The 19,187-nt window shown below is 36.7% G+C and overlaps 1 protein-coding gene across 1 annotated transcript; it reads left to right on the top strand.

Annotated features, from left to right (window-relative positions):
• Positions 1–8,392: 8,392 nt before the first annotated feature.
• On the top strand, positions 8,393–12,854 carry LOC139721379 (toll-like receptor 13). The gene is made up of 2 exons (XM_071632692.1): positions 8,393–8,491; positions 12,354–12,854. Exons 1-2 carry the CDS (start codon positions 8,393–8,395, stop codon positions 12,852–12,854), a joined length of 600 nt encoding a protein of 199 aa, XP_071488793.1.
• The last annotated feature ends 6,333 nt before the right edge of the window (positions 12,855–19,187 follow it).

The raw sequence follows: 19,187 nt of genomic DNA on the forward strand, positions 1-19,187 counted from the left end.
CTGGCCAATTGGTTGCCAGTCCATTTGATACTTGAATGATTATGGAGAGATTTAAAGTTTGATTAATCTTAATTAGTGACAGGGTACTAAGTTGACAGATATGGCGTGGTGGTAGTATCATTCAGTGTTTCCATTGCTATCAGTGTTTAAAATGATATCTAAATTTTTTGGTGATGCTTTGAAGATTACACAGATTTCATAATAATATACAGGTTTGTCAGGTTCCGAAATGCGCATGGTATATGAACTGCAAGAATTGCATGAAAGGAACATTTAAACGTCACAGTGAGCATCATATGAGTAAGATAACTTAAATAGTTTCCTCAAAAAAAAAGTTTGGAATCCAAGTTTGATCGATTATCTCTTTCATCTCTTAGAAATAATCAAAGCATGCTTGGTACCATCAGATTATCTTATTTCATTTAAGATGACTTCCTACCTGTTGTCATAAAGAGTGGATAAAGAACACGTTCTTTTGTATGGAGTCTTTGTGTTTTGTTGTCAGATGGTCTGCCATGAATGCCAATTTTAAAGGCGTAATTCACCATTTGCAGATGAAACAAAAACCCAGCATTAGTGCTTCAAAATATTTCTAAAATGTGAGCTAGGGGTAGAAACAACCAATGCAAAATATTGAATCAGTATAATCGATGTTAGGCATTGTCAAATGTATAAAATGTGAACAATAGTTATGATAAAAATGTTTCAAGACTAACCCGTCTACAGTTATGGTTTAATGAGAAAAGTAGTGATATCTCCTTTTATCTTTAATTTTATCTCAAATTTTATATGTTAGGATGTCTTGTGATACAACTGACCTACACAAATGCATCAAAAATGATATCTTGAACATTTTTTTTTTATCACTGCTCCAAAAGGTAAACAGGACCTTTAATAGACACTTGGCACTTGGTTCGTGCACTCAATACGGAGCACTGATCATGTCATTTAAATCAATGAACATTGATGAAATAAAAAATCCCTCTGACGATAAAGATGAAAATCTGTGCAAATCAAGCCCATGCCACATCATTTGTTAATGACTTTGTGTTATTAATGCGGTGAAGGTTCTTCAATATTAAATGGTTTGAGTCCTTTTTTTTTTAATGCCCGTACATGTTTGTTAGCTTGTTTGTTTGTTTCCTTGTGCACACGTTTGTTTGAATCCCTGTTTATTTTGATGTTAGAATGTATGACAACCAAAAAGACATTGGGGAAAACTCACTCATCAACAATTGAAAAACAAAAATGAGTTAATTACCAAAACATGGGTCATTTTGGACATTTCAAATTTTAACCGTACCCCTTATTTCAAAGCACTGCACCTTCATGTAAGCCATAATCATGACACGGAAGGTATCATTTTATGAAAAGAATAACAATATTTTCTGTGGTTACCGAGCATGCGGTAATCGTAACTCCGATGATAGAGCAGTGAATGATGAAGGTCATCAGATTTCCATACTTTTTGAGGTTGGTTTTTTTTTTAATCATACATATGTTTATATATATATATATATATATATATATGAATATAAATATGAATATAAATATATATGTATATATATTATAACTATCAATACTAATATATGTATATATATATATATATATACATATGTATATATATATATATATATACATATATATATATATATATATATATATATATACATATGTATATATATATATATATATATATATGTGTGTGTGTGTGTGTGTGTGTCTGTGTCTGTGTGTGTGGTCCTGCATCACAAAATCAACAACAGACATGGATTTTTAGTTCAAGGTACATTCTAAGAGAGCAGGCACTAAGCTTTATGATTACGTGCGACTCAATTCGAATGGGCTCCCCTAACCTTTGTAAATATTGGAAAGAAAGCGCACATCCTGGAAAAGCGTCTACTGAGAAAAAAAAAAGTTCCGAGGTATAGGGTCTATGGATATGCGCTTAGTCTTAACAAGCCATGCTCTGTGCTATGAATGGCACAAAAAAGAAGAGGATGTAAAAACTCAATCGTCACAGCAACGAAGGGATTATCAGATTAACTGAAATTGAGTAGCCTATAAATACATTTTATCCATGAATCCCTCCAACGTTCAAAGCAGTAGTATTATTCTTTCCAAAGTTATTAGAATTTCAAGTGAAGCGTACAGGGCTTTTAGGAAAAGAAAAGGGGGGACTCTGAGATAAACCTAATCATAATATTCAACATGACTGTTCTAGAAAAAGGTGAGAAAAAATTCACCTTCGTTTTACGATCTCAACTTCTTTTAGGAAAACGTAGGATTGCTCTTTAAGAAAATGTGACAAACTCAAAATTGACTAGGTTGACCCGTGTCACATATTTTGAGTCTGATGTAAAATTAGAGTGTGCAACTTTTGGTTTGCTTTCTGATGCACAGTCATATTGTGTATATGTGTATATGTGTATATACTTATATATGCATATATTTCCGTATATATATATGTATATATATGTGTGTGTGTGTGTGTGTGTGTTTATGTACATTTATGTATGTATATATATCCGTACATTATATATACATATACATATATATATATATATATATATATATATATATATATGGAAAAGGATGAGAAAGTACAGTGTACTGACGGGGATGAGGGGTGAAGGAAAAAATGGTAAACAAAACCTTTGATCAATAACCAAAGGACACTGTTCGGTATCGGCATGTGATTAATTCCGTGTTTGTATTTCAAACAATAGCATGCGCATAAAAACTCGCATGATTTTTTTTTTCGGCATACACTTTCATATCTTTATGAGAATACAGCAATTAAAACTCATTACTGTAATTACTTTCGATGCGATCCTGCTTGAAAGAACCAATGGTAATCAATCGTTGGCTAACAATAAGAAAATGACGTCCGGTACATTACTCTCACTATTACGTCACCATTGTCTGCATGTGTGATACTTAGTAGTATACAAAATTTGTATACTACTAAGTGTATAACACATGCAGACATCATTTAATGATGCGGAGGACAGAGTGGATCGGTGAGAATTGGATGCGCGAGTTAAACTTTGGAACTGTTTAAACCAACGAGTACAGCGAGTGGGTTATAGACTGTTCCAAAGTTAAACGAGAGCATCCAATTCTCACTGATCCACGAAATAGGCCTGTGCATCATTTGTGTTATAAAATGGGCCCGTAAATTCATGAAATACAACTATTTTCCCCATCATGCGTCCGGTACACCTACAACACTATACAAAATTTGAGCCATGCGTTCGGATTTTACCGGACGCATGGCTCAGTGTGGATCAGCAAAAATCAATGCATGACTATTGACCAATCAGATTGCAGAGATTCTAAAGCCCATTTTATAATACATTATATCACTGGCACGTTGAAAGACCTGGTCCTGGGAAAGTAAAAAAAAAAAAACCTGACGTTGTAGCAGTCCATATTTTACCAAACCAGGCCTGTAAAGGTGACTGCACAAAAAAAAAAGTGAAGAGATCTTCTTTACCTGATGTCATTGCTTGCAGCACTTGTGAGCTTTTAATGCAGCAGCAAAGGTAGCCGCCTTTATAAAAAGATTCTACATTCAGCGATACACCAGAAGGTAAGAATTCCTTAACTTATAGAGGTGAGGAAATAAACATAAACATAATGTCGCGCTCAAAGAATCTAATCGTCGGGTGAGAATGAGAAGGGCGTTGAGTTGCCACTAAACCCAGTGTTCGAGACAACTTAAGGCCCTTCTCATTCTCATCCGATGTCGTATTCCATACAGGTTCATGCTCGAAAATATAATTGCTTTTATGACATCTAGGAAAGGAGTATAAAAACTTCAGTACTGATGGACAAATCATCTACATCGATGTAATAAGACATCTGCCCAGTGATCAGAAGGCCATTGGTTTATAACCGTGCCCGAGTATATGCCCATGATCTTTCTCGTGGCTACAATTAAACACAGTAATTCGGTGCTTATTTACGTCCATGTAGGGCAATTTGTCAATCAGTTGCAATTAAAGCAACTCGACGCAAGAAATTCATGAACTCCAGTGGTAATTACTGAGTAGATTTTACTATTATCATTATATGACTTTAATATCTTCTTTGCTTCCACTTTTATTGTTTGCCGACTTGGGATTCAGAATGTCTTAACAAATCAAAAAAAAAAGCATCAGAGAATTATTAGGAAAGTGTTGTGGGAACACGGTAAATCATGTCCCACTCAACCACATATTACTTAATTCTATGTCTAATCTTCTTTACAATATAAAGAAGATTACACAGAAAATTAAGTAAATTATATTATTTTTGCAAGTCTGTGTCGATGACCATTTCACTATTAATGATACTCTCCAGAAAATTAATTCTTTTCTCACCAGTTATGATATTAAGGAGTATAATATCGTTTTTCCTTATGCTTGTGTCGTACTCAAAAAAAAGTATAAAACTCATGCAACCCTCAAAGCACTCTTTCAAAGTCGAAGCGTTTTACGATTTGTGTGTTTTTAAAGGAAACAATCTAATAAATGACACAATGATTTTATACTATCTGAAATACTTTCCCCACAAAGAGATTGGAAATTACCTTACTGGGAGTTTCCGAGAGACAGAAAAGTTACCACCTCATACGTTTCACGTAGTAACTACTAATATCATAGTTTTAGATAACATTTGAAAAGTTTAACAGTTCTAAATAGTGAATATAGATACAGTCGGCAGATGTAGTGCAAGTCTACGTGGTGCTCAAGTTTACTTCAAATGTACTTTCACTTTTTTTTAGGAATAGTCACACGACTCAAACAGGACCAGTATGGAATTTTCTGTTTTCTGTGTAGAAGGGGGGGGGGGGGGGGGGGGGGTGACAGTTATCTTTTGCAACAATCTATATTTGTTGTTTACATATTACCAATCACCATAAACTTCTTGCCGAGTATTGACCAAAACATGGTATTCCTAATAAAGTATAATACATGAATGATTAACGCCAACAAATTATCTGACCCGAGAGTGTGATTTTCCGTCTCTTGCAGCTTTCTTTGACGTTAGAAATGAAATGTTAGCAATAATAGATACGTTGCAACGGATTATTATACCGAAAGCTGTTCATTTTCATTTAGCATAATGTTTATAACCATACTGTTCAGTGTTTATCTATTTTAGGGAGGACTGAAGTATGCTGCTGTGGTTTCCTCTTACTCCCCACGTAATTGTTTTCTTTGTTCTTTTAAACAGACCAGCGAAGGGGGATTCCGTAAAGACGTCAATAATTCGTTGTCTGCGAGTAATGCGTACTACAAGATCTGCAAAGGTGTCACGACGCGAAAAGGGACTCGGCCAATGAGCCTTCGCCATAACTTCCTTCTTTCTAGCGGGACTCCTCGCCAGTCTTCTCATCTGCGCCAGTTGCTGTAGCCCTGCGCTTGCTAGTCGAGGATCCCGCGCGTTGACCAGAGAATCCGTCAGTCATTCATCTTATGATCAATGCACGTTCTGGCACGAAGGTCAGCAGTTTGTGGCAAGTTGGTGTGGCAAACGCGGCCTTCGGGAAGTTCCGCCTTATTTACCTCCAGACATAACGATCCTCGATTTGATTCTGAACAAACTAGAAAACCCTTACCAATACGTCATTCCTTGATTTACATGCAGTAACGAAATTACAACTGTTGAGAAACCGGCTGAAGCATATCATGAAGGAAGCTTTTTATCCACTTTGGAGCCTCGAACAGATAATGTTCGGTTACAACAACCTCATCAACCTGGATGCAGACATGTTTTCAATGAATCCGAACCTCTTTTTTGTTGATTTTTCACATAACAATCTCACCTCAATCCCCCTTACATTACTGAACCAGCTTCCCTCCACTTCAAAGGTGAGCTTCAACGAAAATTCAGGGAACCAATTTCGCTTCACAGAACGTCTTCTTACCAGGATCTATAAATTTTACCTCGCGGGGAATAACATCAAAAGAATTAGCGTATACTTTACACCGTTAACAACGGCAAACATCTACCGGCTTAAAATGTATAAAAACAACATAACATTATATTCCGTATGGCGCGTTTCAGCGTTTGAAGCATGTAGTGGGACTGGAACTGGACAGAAACAACATAGAAAACTTGACATTAGATTCATTTCTTGGCATGGATTCACTGGACCATCTGAACCTTCAAAGCAGCAAGATTGTTCGGATCCGCGGTTTCCGATTCAACACCACTCTCCAAGTTCCTCCCTTTGAATAGTAAACCTATATCTGTCAGGGAACAGAATACTGTCTCTATCATCAGGAGTGTTTAATAGATTGAGAATTTTATCGTCACTACATCTTAGATCATGTAGAATAAGAAGTTTACAAAATCGTGTATTTGAAGGTTCACAGTCCCGACAAATATTGGACCTGGGCGGGAATTTCCTGCATACTATCGCGGATGTTTGTTTGTTTGTTTGTTTTGGTTTTTTTTTTTTTTTTTTTTGCTTTTGATCATTTAGATAATGCAGTTACAATAAATAATGTATACCTGGCGCAGTATCCGCTAATATTGGTTATTATGTATTGTTGTTGTTTGTTTCTTAGTTAACGAGTATATTTCTACCAATCGATTTTCTTAAGGAGTGCATGACATCAAATGACGACATTTCCAAACAAGGAAGTGTCACTTAACATGAAAAAAAAATAACAGAAGAATAGAATAGAAGATCAAGTGCGTTATCTGGGCAGTCTTCACAGCCAAATTCACTAGCAGTCTGAAATTATACAAGATGTCCTTACTATTGAAAATTACCACATGAGCATGCAATCGAGTTACATGTATGTATATATATATATATATATATATATATATATATGTACGTATAATTTATACATGTATCATACATATATATTATATATATACACATATATTTTTGCGAAAAAAACTATCATGTTCACTGGACCTAAGTACTGGAATGAACTCCCTACGGAACTAACAAGCTGCACCACTTTAACCTCATTCAAACGAAAATTAAAACAATATCTTTTGAGCAGCTACGGCATGCATATTGTATAGTACTTGTTGCTCAGTATTTCCTCCCTTGTCTATCTCATTTATCTTCTAGTAGTAGTCCGACGGGATCCTAACCATGTACATTATTATTCTTCGATCAGTCTGCCTGTTGCGCTCTCTAAGTTTTTATTGTTACACTCGATTGTTGGAATTCTTGCGCGTGGCAGCTGTCTGTTACCATGGTCACACGGCCTGCATGGTTTAGGACCCCGCTGGAATTTGACACCTGAGCTCCATTGTCCTTGTGTGTATATTTTATATTCACGACAAAATTCTTTTAGCCCACCTTCCATTTATGTATTTATGCCAATTGTTACGTCATCATCTATACCTCCACACCCACTTAAATCCTTACAATCTCAGTCGTTGTTCTCTCAATGTCCTTACTTGTAGTAGGTTATAGTTGCAACATGTGACCTTTCAGTGTTTTATTCTGTATTTTATATAGCAACATTTGATTTGATCTTGTTCGTTTTAATCGGATCCCCCAATTATAGTATGGTCTAAAAATATCTGTACTTATGCTTCCCCTAATCTGATTTTACCACGGGACCTGCGGCTCTATACAAGCTTGCTTTTACGCAGGCCCCATCATATTTTTTTCGCATTATATTATAACTCGCATGTATACAGACCTTGTGTATACCAAGACAAACTTTTGAACATTCCGGTGAAGTTCTATTTTGAATTATGTTCTGTATAGATTTCGTATCAATTTATTTTATATTGTGATATATGTGAGAAATATGAAAATAAATTGAAATGAAATGAAAAAAAAATGAAATATATATATATATATGCGTGTGTTTGCCTGTGTTTCTGTACGTGTTTGTGTGTGTGTGTGTGTGTGTGTGTGTGTGTGTGTGTGTGTGTGTGTGTGTGTGTGTGTGAACGTGCATACATGGGCCTATATACATATACAGATGGGACAATATAGAGTGTATCGATAAGACTGGGGTAATTGATGTAAAGTTGATTGAACGCATAAGCACATTTATTATCCATTATACATAGCGGAAACACTGCACATAGACCTGTATTCAATGTTGTGTTTCTATGCACATAGAAACTTGCGACTTTTTGTCTCAGCTTACATTTTCTTGCTTTTATGACACTGCAGCAATCGAATATGGTATGTACCACATATTACCTTCAATAATTTAAACCACAGTGATTGTCAGATCTAATTGGGGATTATAGTCCCACGAACAATGACGAAGGATTCAATTTCCCCCGAGCCATTGTGAAAGTAAAGCATATCAATGACATGTCGATAGGAGCTTGTTCTGGCAGAGTTAATGGGCTGTCGTTAATTCCATCCTGAATAGATTTACAAAGATGAACGACATGACTAAAAGCAATGTCACCAGAGTCCAACATTTACAGCACTCATACCTTAGAAGCCAGCAGCAAAAAGAATGGCCCCTTCGACATTCTGCATTCAGCGAGAGACCAGAAGGTAGGAATTTCTTGTTGCTGGTAAATTAATTCCACAGTAAATGCCGAGAAAAAATATCTTACTCAATGGGTTTCTTGTGACACAGATTTTTGCCGGGATAGATAAATACTATAATGGTTTACAGCCAGATATTATCCACTGAGGAAAATACGCAAATATAACGTATTACTCTAATCATACGAAGAACCGGTCTGAGGAAAGTAATTCTTTGGGGAAAATTGAATCTGGTGTATATTTTTGTACAAACCGAATGGCATGAATGGAGTACTGCTCAGCGCCTAGATCACACGACTTTTTTTTTTCCAACAAGTTGCTAATTCTTTGGACTCTTTAACTTTCATACCTGTTCATGTGTGTGTGTGTGTGTGTGTGTGTGTGTGTGTGTGTCTACTGCTCTACTTCTCTCATTTTTTTATGTTTTGATACTAAGCATCAAACGTAAAGGTTGAATAAGTTAGATGTTATAAAAGTCTAAATGCTGTTTTAAATTTTGACACAAATTCTTTCCTCTCGCATTAATTTGTATCTGTTTGTTTTTTTCCATTATTATTCATCTGTAATTACTTTTTACTGAAAACGTATGACTAAACATTCTCTGATTTAGATCTACACGAGTAGGTTTATGAAAGTGTTTCATTCAACTAATAGCACTAATCAATCTTTTGAAATGTCTGTAAAATTCAGTTCGACATACATTTCCACATAATATTTTAGTCATATCTTGCACATAGTTTGTACATAAAATTTTAAAATGTCATTTTTCATTTTTTTCATTTTTTCATTCAAACGCCATGATGCCCTAGGCTTAAATCCTGATATATCCAACTGATCACTATTCTGATTTTATTCAACCAGGAATAACATCACGTTCATACTTCAAGAAACATTAAATTCTCATTTTTTTTTTTCGTACACGATCAATGGAAAATTGTGAGGTTATATGACATGGTTAGCTCACTGGTATTCTTTGCAAGTTTTGCATATTCCTATCCACTGTACAAGAACTATTTTTGAAAAATTTGCAAAACTTTGAAATGTCATAACTTCCTTATTTTTCATCCGACTTCAGTCAAATTCATGTTTACCGCTCCACTCGTAAGACTTTACTCTCCTTTATCAGACAGATCTATATATTGACTGCATTTCCCCTTTGATTAAATTATGTATATTTATAAAGCAAAATATCAGCTGACAGCTGAAGGAAAATGTCATTCAACAGATTCTGCTATGACATTCTCATTTAACGGTCCGTTCATTTCAGATTATGGTATCGAAATTCTAAACAAATACAATGATTTTCTGTTACATATTGATTTTAATTGGCATACTGCAAATTTGTTTGCTATATTGTATAAGGAGGTCTATAATGAGCGACGCCAGAGTGCTGTTTTTTCTGATGCACATCACTTTGCACATTAAGTTTCCGTTTTGCATATTTCAGGTATATACAGCAACGGAGGGAAGAATGAGAGAAGACTTGAATGGTTCATTACCATCTTTGCTGTCACGTATCAAAGAATTTAAAATGATATCAAAAAGCCGCAGAGGACTCGGTCGACAAACATTCGTCATGATTTCCTTCAGTTTGTTGGGAGTCCTGGTCAGTCTGCACCCCTTGCTCTGTAGCCCTGCGATTGCCCGTCAAGAAGAACCCCACAAATTGACAGGAGAGTCTTTAAGTCAATTATCCAGTTATCCCTGCAAGATCTTCCACGAGGGTCCAAAGTTTGTGGCCAGGTGTGGCAATCGCCGCCTTCAGGAAGTTCCGTCTTATCTACCTCCCGACATAACGCTTCTAGACCTCACTCTGAACAAATTTGAAATTCTCTCCAATAAGTCATTCGTTGATGTGCCCGCAGTTAGGAGACTACAACTGTCGAGAAACCCGCTGAAGCATATCACGAAGGGAGCCTTTTATCCACTTCAATACCTGGAAGAACTATTCCTTGGTTACAATCATCTGATCGACCTGGATGCAGACACCTTTTCAATGAATCATAACCTCTTTTTCATTGATCTCGCGAATAATGATTTCCCGGCAATTCCCCTTACATCACTCAACAAACTTCTCTCGTCGCCGAACGTGAACTTTGATAGGACCTGTAGGAGCCAATTTCGCTTCAATGGATGTCTTCTTACAAGGATCAACAAGTTATACTTCACACAGAATAACATCACACGAATCAATTCAGGTGATTTTACACCGTTAGCAATGGCGAACATTACCCTACTAAAACTATCTAAAAACAACATCACGTGTATTCCGTATGGCGCATTTCGGCGTTTGAAGCATGTCAGAGGGCTGGACCTTGATGGAAATAAGCTAGTACACTTGAAACTCAATTCATTTCTAGGTATGGATTCTCTAGAACATCTGAGCCTAGCGCATAGTAAGGTTGTCCAAATCCTGGGCTTCCAATGTAACATGACGAATTCCACTTTACACGTCCCACCCCTGAAAAGTTTGAATCTGTCAATGACCGAAATATCGTCCTTACCAGAAGCAGTGTTTCAAGGTTTGGATCTGTTAAGGTCATTACGCCTTCGGTCATGTAGGATAAGAAGTCTGCAAAATCGCACATTTGAGGGTCTATGGTCTCTGGAAATGCTAGACCTGGCTAGAAATATTCTGACGACTATCGCGGAACAAGTGCTGCAATATGTACCAAATCTGCAGAAGCTGGTATTGTCTGACAACAAGATTTCACGCTTAGACTTTCATCTTTCAGCAAAACTCCAACATCTAACCTTCCTAGATTTATCAGCAAATCAGATTACAGAGATTCCAACGAGTTTTTTTCGGGTTAAGTCCCTGGAAACATTAGACATGTCAGGCAATCGTATATTTGCTCTGGCATCCGGTCCCTTTTCTTGTCTATCCAATTTGACATATCTCATTCTCAATTTAAACCCGATTCGCATGATCTCCTATAGCGGTTTTACCGGCTTGGACAATCTAGAAATCTTGGACTTAAAAAATCTGGAATTCCTCGAAGAATTAGCCGTCCCCTTTAAATATCTTAATCGGTTGTCATACCTCGACTTATCCCATAACAGCTTTGGGTTAGGAAGCAGGTCATTTGACGGGCTGACGTCTCTACGCAAACTAGAGTTGCGCTATGCCAACATCGTCGGAGAAAAGCTGGTAGTAAATAGTGCTCCAGTGCTTGCTACATTGTCTCAACTTGAAATACTTCTCTTAGAAAGAAACCCACTAGGCAATCTGTTTCCCAATACATTTGATGGCCTCTTCCACTTGCGAGAATTACATCTCACAAAATGTGAAATTTCTAGTTTGCCGAAGCAGTTATTCGCCAATTTATCGTCTCTAGAGAGGTTATTCCTTGATAAGAACAATATCCTTTCTGTCACTCTTGATCACTTTCAGCATTTAACTTCATTGCGTTATTTGCATTTGGGTACAAATAAGTTAAGTGGAAACATTAACAAAAACTTATTTAGCCAAAACAAAAAATTATACTTGGTCTCATTAAATAAAAACGTTTTTACTGGCATAGATGAAAACATGTTTCTTCCAATGAAATATTTAGATATATCTCAGAATCACCTTTTGTGCACTTGCAACCTTTCCTGGTTTAGAAGCTTCCTTAGAAGTGGCAATCTGACATTGGAAAACCCCCACACAACTGTTTGCTCACCGCAATCTATCCCACAATTTGTAGGGAAAGCAATATTAGAATTTGACCCTGATGAGGTTTGTGGGCCAAACCTAGCTCTGTACATTTTTGCAAGTGCGCTGATCTTATTGTTCATTACTGGATCAGTTCTGGCTTGGCGAAAGAGATCGTGGCTGAATTACAAGTGCTTTCATTTAAGGCTTCTTATCATTGGATACTATGAGTTGGAGGACGCGCGCGAACATCAGGATTACCGTTACGACCTTAATATCATCTTCCCCGATGAAGACGAAGCGTGGGTACTTGGAGAGTTTCTGGTAGATGTCCAGGAACATCTTCCAGACTTCCTTCGCAACAGGATCGTGTGCGGTGACGACGATTTGCCTCTGGGAGGGACGCGCTATGACGCCATCGATCGGGTCATTGAGAACAGCTTTAAGAACCTTGTGATCATCAGCAAGGAGTCCGTCAACGATGCCAACTACTTGATGACGCTCCAGTTGGCTCTGGCGCACATGAACGACGTCCAACTAGAAAACGTCGTCATGGTTTTTCGAGAGGACATTCCAGACAACCAGCTGCCCTATCTGGTACGACTGTTTCTCAGCAAGAATAAACCCTACTTCCAATGGACGGAAGAAAGATACCAGCAAATGCTTTTCTGGGAAGGACTGACAAAAACGTTGAGGGGAAACAAGAAAATGAACGGCCTTTTGCCTCTCTGATTGACCGATAATTAGCAAGAGAAAAATACTATCAAATGCCACTATAGGAAACCTAGTTATCATTGTCTCCTTGATGTTACAGTATGCTTGACCTTACAGTGAATGTGATCATGCAACCTGACAATTTATCAGAATGATGTTCATCTTGACTGTAAAGACGTCCTAATGATCAGGGGCGGCGCAGCCGTGGGTTCCGTGGGGGCTCGGGCCCCCACACTTTTTGTGCACCATAAAAAGGAATAGAAAGTTGGCATCACTTTGGGCCCCAAACTTTTTTCAAACCGGAAGTACGTAAGTGGCACTAAAATGGGAGGGGAGAGAATGAGCTGAGGACCTTTTTTTCTTTTTTCTTTTTTTGCTTGTTAGCTGAAGAAACCCGGAAGTGGATGATGGGGAGAGATGAGCTGAGGACTTTTTTTTTTTTGCTTGTCAGCTGAAGAAACCCGGAAGTGGACGGGGACGGGGAGAGATGAGCTGAGGGCTTTTTTTGTTTGTTTGTTTGTTTGTTTGCTTGTTAGCTCATGAAACCCGGAAGTGGGCCCCCACACTTTTGAAAACACTGCGCCGGCCCTAATGATGACATTCGATATAGAAGAACATAGAAGAATCAGCCAGAGCCAATGAAATATTGCTTCTCGTCGGCACAACAAGCGTGATTAACTTTACCATTTTATGGGTCCCGCAATCATTGGTTAATGTTTTAGATTTTCAAAGGTACATACTTATTAAATTTCCAAAATTAATCCTACATTTTCAATTCTAATGATCAGGAGTCCTTAATAAAAACCCAGTGGGTTAAACTATACATGTGTAACATAGTCTTGATAGAAGAATGTAAATATACTGTGAGTATTTTCATTGACTCCCTTGAAACGTTTTACACTGGAATCACATTGAAAGTTTTTAGAACGTATGGGGACAATGACTATACTTTCCTAGAAATATGATTATGTGTAAAAATGCTCTCGCTCTACAGAGTTTAATAAGCGATGGCTTTAAAGGGATGGTATCGCATTGGTTAAGGTGAAAATTCAACTTTTAACCTGTTGTGAGGAATTCAAAGTTTATTTGCTGAAAATCTGTTTTATCGGAGATATTAACAAACTAATTAAAACAAAGCAGTCCTACCTTTTATTAGGAAAGCTGTGCTTTAGATATCTCATCCATTTCAAAACAAATTTTCATCAGAAAATTTTTGAATGAATTCCTCTTATAGAATGGTATGCTCTTTCATATTTTCATAAAATATTTCTCATTATCTAAAATGAAAAAAATCATCATCAAAAAATGTTGGAAACCTCAAACCCCATCTCAACCGCAAGTGTACCACATCCCCTTAAAGAGTTGTAATGTCTAAAAAAAAAATTGGCATAATAGGATGGATTCATAATAGGATTCAGACCTTCCTGTGAGCGATGGTTATCCGCCAAGTTTTGATGCATGTTCTCATTTGTGCGATGAATAACCTCATCTGAAACTCAAAAGGAGAGATAATACGCGCTGTGTTAAGAAATTAACTCACCATGTTTAGGAATAATGACTTTGCTAGTATGTCATCATTTTACCGTTACATTGTGATCTGTGTAGTCATGATTATCACTAATCAGACTTATCATCATCACTGACTAGACCTGCAGTTATGAGATGAAGAAACTTCAAAAATATTGGTTTGCTTAATGTCAGTTGTAACCGTCTCCCACTCAATATTAAACTGTTAATTTCCCAGTCTTTTGTTCTTAGATGTCTTAAATGTACGAAGTGATCCTTTTCAAAACAAAATTACAAACAAGCAAGCAGTCCCTCAGTATATCACCAACGAGCTTGTCTTAAAAATCCTGACGCGATTTTTACTCTGAATCAAAGCTTTTAGGGGTATATTATCATGATTTATTTTCCATGATATTTCTAATAACTCTGTATTAAAGAGTTTAATATAAAACGAATCGTAAGTATGGAAACGTACAGTAAATGTCCTTCAGTTACCATGATAAGTATTGGATAATGATTTATTAGTTTATGAGACTGTGGCGCTCCCTACAGTTAAAAAAAAAAAATCTCCTTGAGATCCACAGACACAAAAAAGGGCTGCAGCTCAATAATTAAGGGTGTTTTTCTGCTTTGTAGCCACGCGAGAAATGCACGGTGAACTATTCAAAGATCCCCATCACTATAGCTGCTTTCTCCCGCCGTGCTGGTTGTGTCCTGTTGCCAATATATACAACGAACTAGATATAAAAGTATATTGATTATTATATCTATATGATTAGTGACACTTTAAGTGACATAGTGACATTAAGAGCGAAAGTAGATTTAACTTTCGTTTCTTTTCAAAACATGACATGTGGCGACATGTAGACAGTTTAATACACTTACCTCGTATTAATAATTTCATTGTTATCATGTATGCACTTTCTGCCGGTACAGTTTTGAAAAAAAAAACAAAGAAAAACAAAAAAACATGTTAAATATTTTCCTCTCGTTATGAAATATCCTGTACAACATAGAATTTTTGCTGCACTAACGTTTCCTTTTGATTCTACAGTATGTATAATCATGTATACCACCAGGTTCCATGGCATTTGCTCCCGCGACAATTGCCCACATAAAACAACTTCACGCTAAGCCAAACATTAATTCTACTCACAAAAAAAAACTTTGATCCCAATCCTAATCCTCACACCAAACTATAAACCTAAAACCCTATCACAACCCTAACCAAGTCCTTGGAGAAAATAAGACCGGCGCAATTGTCACCGGAGCAAATTTCATGTCACTATACCGCCAAACTGTTCAGATATGTCCGACAGATTGTTTGTGGTGCACATCTTTCCTAGTATGTATTAAATGCTATGCCTCTGTTCGTTGAGGCTTTGTCACTGTAGTGAATGTATAGAATTGCTGTCGAAAGGAACATGCATAGACTGATATAAAGTTTCTCACTATAACCACATTGGTCTCTATACATTGTATCAGTCCCTTTGAGTGTCTGTGGCGTGAAAGTGTAATTCGTTTTCATAATTTTTTGACCAGTTGAATTACATATTCACATATTAAATAGTCTATAGGGAAAGATTTTTATTGTCGTTGTTTTTTTTCTGAAATAAGCTTGTATTTCTGGGAATCACTTTCGGGATGGGTGCATCACGTTCACCTCTAATAATTTCCGAAGTTAGCGTCATTTTACATGGAAAGGTTGATAAGATAAGAAGTGAAATCGAGTGGGATACAAGACAAAAGTTGTTCACGCGTAATCTGTATAGATAATATTAAATGCCATGACAAATATTAGGCACATGTAATGTGTGTGAGTCTGCGTGCGTGTGTGTGAAAGCAGGCCTACATACATAATTATATAACTAGACAAACAATTTAAGAGCGAAGACCTTTGCCAAGAAGCAATTTTCCACCCGTGCACAAACGCTGAAAATCGTCCAGTTTCCCAAAATAGAAGCCTTTTGCTTACGCCGTCAGCTTCCAGCTGAGCTGCGCATGGCCCGAGCAGTTTGACGCACGTATGCAAACCTCAAATATAATAATACGCACTGCTTGAACCCCCCAAAAGATTGAAAATCCGTTAAAAGATCCAGGATCGATACCAAATTAAATCATCTTTTTCTCGTGTCTTAATGAACTTTTCATGGAAGTTTCATCCAAATCCGTCCAAAACTTTTTTTTAGTTATATTGCACAAAGACAAACAAACAAACAAACAAACGTCGATGAAAACATTACATCCTTCCTGGCGGAATAAAATATACTTACCCTGACATAATTATATACATACATACATACATACACCTACACGCATAACTATTGATAGAGTAGTAGAGTGTGATATCAAAAGGGAAGTAAGTGACGTGAAATTTAAGATTCAACGCATAATCATATTCGCCGATACACAAAGCAGACACTGAACAAAGGCATGCATTCACTGTAGAGTTCAGAACAATACTCTGCACATAAAAACTTGCAAGTTTACATTTATTTTTTGGGGGGGCGGGGCTTTTTATTACACTCTACGACAATTCACTGTAGATTTCTGAACAATACTCTGAACATAAAAACTTGCAAGTTTACATTTTCCTGGCTTTATATGACACTCTACAACAATTCAAAATAGCAAGTGTTATTACTCTCGATACGATCGCGGTTGACAAAAACCGCGACCAAAGAGAGAATGAAGCTCATGCAAGTTAACCCTAATGACACCACTAGATACATGGTTATTGTGATTGTAAACCATGACAGTGACGTGGTGAAAGAGCTGGTATTGAGAGAGTTAACAATGGACTAGACATTATATAGCCCTAGGTTTACAAGGACGATTGATATAAGTGAAAACACCGTCACCGGAGTCCAGTAGTTACAGCACATGTGTTGTAGAATCCAACAGCAAGAGGAATTGCTCCTTCCAAATTCTTCATTCCGCGAGACATCAGAACGTAGGAATATCATGTAATTTGCACACAAAAAAATACGCTATAGATAAACAGACAAAAATGTCTTCACCACAGGGTTGCTTTTGAAACAGGTCCGTGCCGGGATATTCACGTCATAGTGGTGTACGGGTACCAGAAAAATAACAGGGAAGTCATTTGTTGATTTTGTGAGTAGCTCTCCATTTATTTTGTACACAAAATCATTACTTATTTTTATGTTTCTTACCTATTTAGGCACAGACAGATCTTTTCGGCTTTTAATAGGGAGATACGCAAAAAGTATTACTGCAATGACTGAATATACCCAGAAAAAAGAAGGTGTGAATAAAATATAACTCCAGAGAAAATACAGAGTGGTTGCTTAAGTGTTGTGCAAGCAGAAACCAGAACTGAGTGAAGCTTTCCAAATATGCCAAATTGTCTTACTTTTTGAACATTTTTTCCAAAAAAAATTTAAGTCTCCAATTTTTTCATAAAATGTTATTGTTCTAGTTCTGTCCGTTTTCTGATTTTCGATACTGAGCAATAAAGATTCAAGATGGATTTTCTCTTTGGATCTTTGTTAACTTTCCATATTGTTCTCAGTGAAGTGTAAAAAAAATCCATTTCAAGACAGAGTTTGCAGCAACAAACGGCACTCTTGTTTCATTTGGCAAATCTCTGTCACTCAGTTCAATACCATTCATTTCAACACTAATAAAACCTATATAAGAGCCGAAAAATAATCAATACCAGTCGGGTAAAATGTGATAATGTTGGCAATGTACTGGAGGGGTTAAATGCTGAAAGTATTCGAGGAAAATTTGAATTTATAATATTATTAGCCTATTTAATACATACCCTAATCTCGATTTTACATAATATTCTCTTTTATCAAAATACCCATTTTGTATATTTCTGAACAATATGAGGATTTGTTTCAGTGAGAAAACATAAATATAGAAACGATCGGTTTCATTAGAGAAAGACCTGAATATAAGAATGTTTAGATCTACAATTTTTACAACCTTGAATTTTTTTGCCTGTCTTTTTTTCAAAAAAAAAATACGTGTAATTTATATAGGGTCTACATGTTTAAGTATATGCTGAGTGGAATGCAATGATATATCTGATAAGAAAGTATTATAGATATTTCTTTTGTTAACATAAAGGTACGTTTTGCGTTAACATGACACCATTGAAAATGGACGAACATGACTCTTGAATCTTGGTACAAGATATACCCATATTGAGGCGTATACGAGTTAATCATCTCGCTTTACTACGAAGAAAGAAAAGTGTCTTACCAAAATATATCACACCTCGATCTATCGCTGTCTATTTTTATAATAATTGCTCTAGACGTTCTGGTCATTCCTGACTATTGTATCAAAATTACGAATAAATTGAAGAGATTTTTGTTGTTGTTGTTTTTGCTGAAATCCAATGATTTCGTGTAGGCACTTGCAAGCCTGTTTTAGAAGTAGTAGGATTCCATTTGCAATATCTGTATGTTGTATAAGGAGGACTATTGTGGCCAACATTAATAAGATCCTTCTGTTTCTCTACAACAATTTCTTGTATATTTCAGCTACAGCAGAGAAGGGAAGAGTGATAGAAGACTTCAATGATTCATTGTTAACTTGCCACGAATCCAAAATCTGAAATGATGTCACGACACGCTAAAGGACTTGGTCGACAGGTATTCGTCATGGTTTCCTTAAGTTTATTGGTAGTCGTGGTCAGTCTTCTTCCTTTCCTTTGCAACGCTGCGATTGCTCGTCTAGAAGAATCCCAGAAATTTACCAGAGAATTGATCAGGCTTCCATCCAGTTATCCCTGCACGTTCTGGCACGAAGGTCAGCAGTTTGTGGCAAGGTGTGGCAATCGCGGCCTTCGGGAAGTTCCATCTTATC

The sequence above is a fragment of the Diadema antillarum genome, unplaced genomic scaffold (genome assembly GCF_040938485.1).
Source record: "Diadema antillarum isolate AM-2024a unplaced genomic scaffold, OU_Dant_1.0 scf00000142, whole genome shotgun sequence".
In the NCBI taxonomy this organism is placed as follows: domain Eukaryota; kingdom Metazoa; phylum Echinodermata; class Echinoidea; order Diadematoida; family Diadematidae; genus Diadema; species Diadema antillarum.

Excerpts from the sequence above, each read along its gene's own strand:
- LOC139721379 (XM_071632692.1), top strand. The coding sequence starts at position 8,393 with ATGTCACCAGAGTCCAACATTTACAGCACTCATACCTTAGAAGCCAGC. Across the intron at positions 8,492-12,353 it reads ATTCAGCGAGAGACCAGAAG|TTGGAGGACGCGCGCGAACA; the intron begins GTAGGAATTTCT and ends GGATACTATGAG.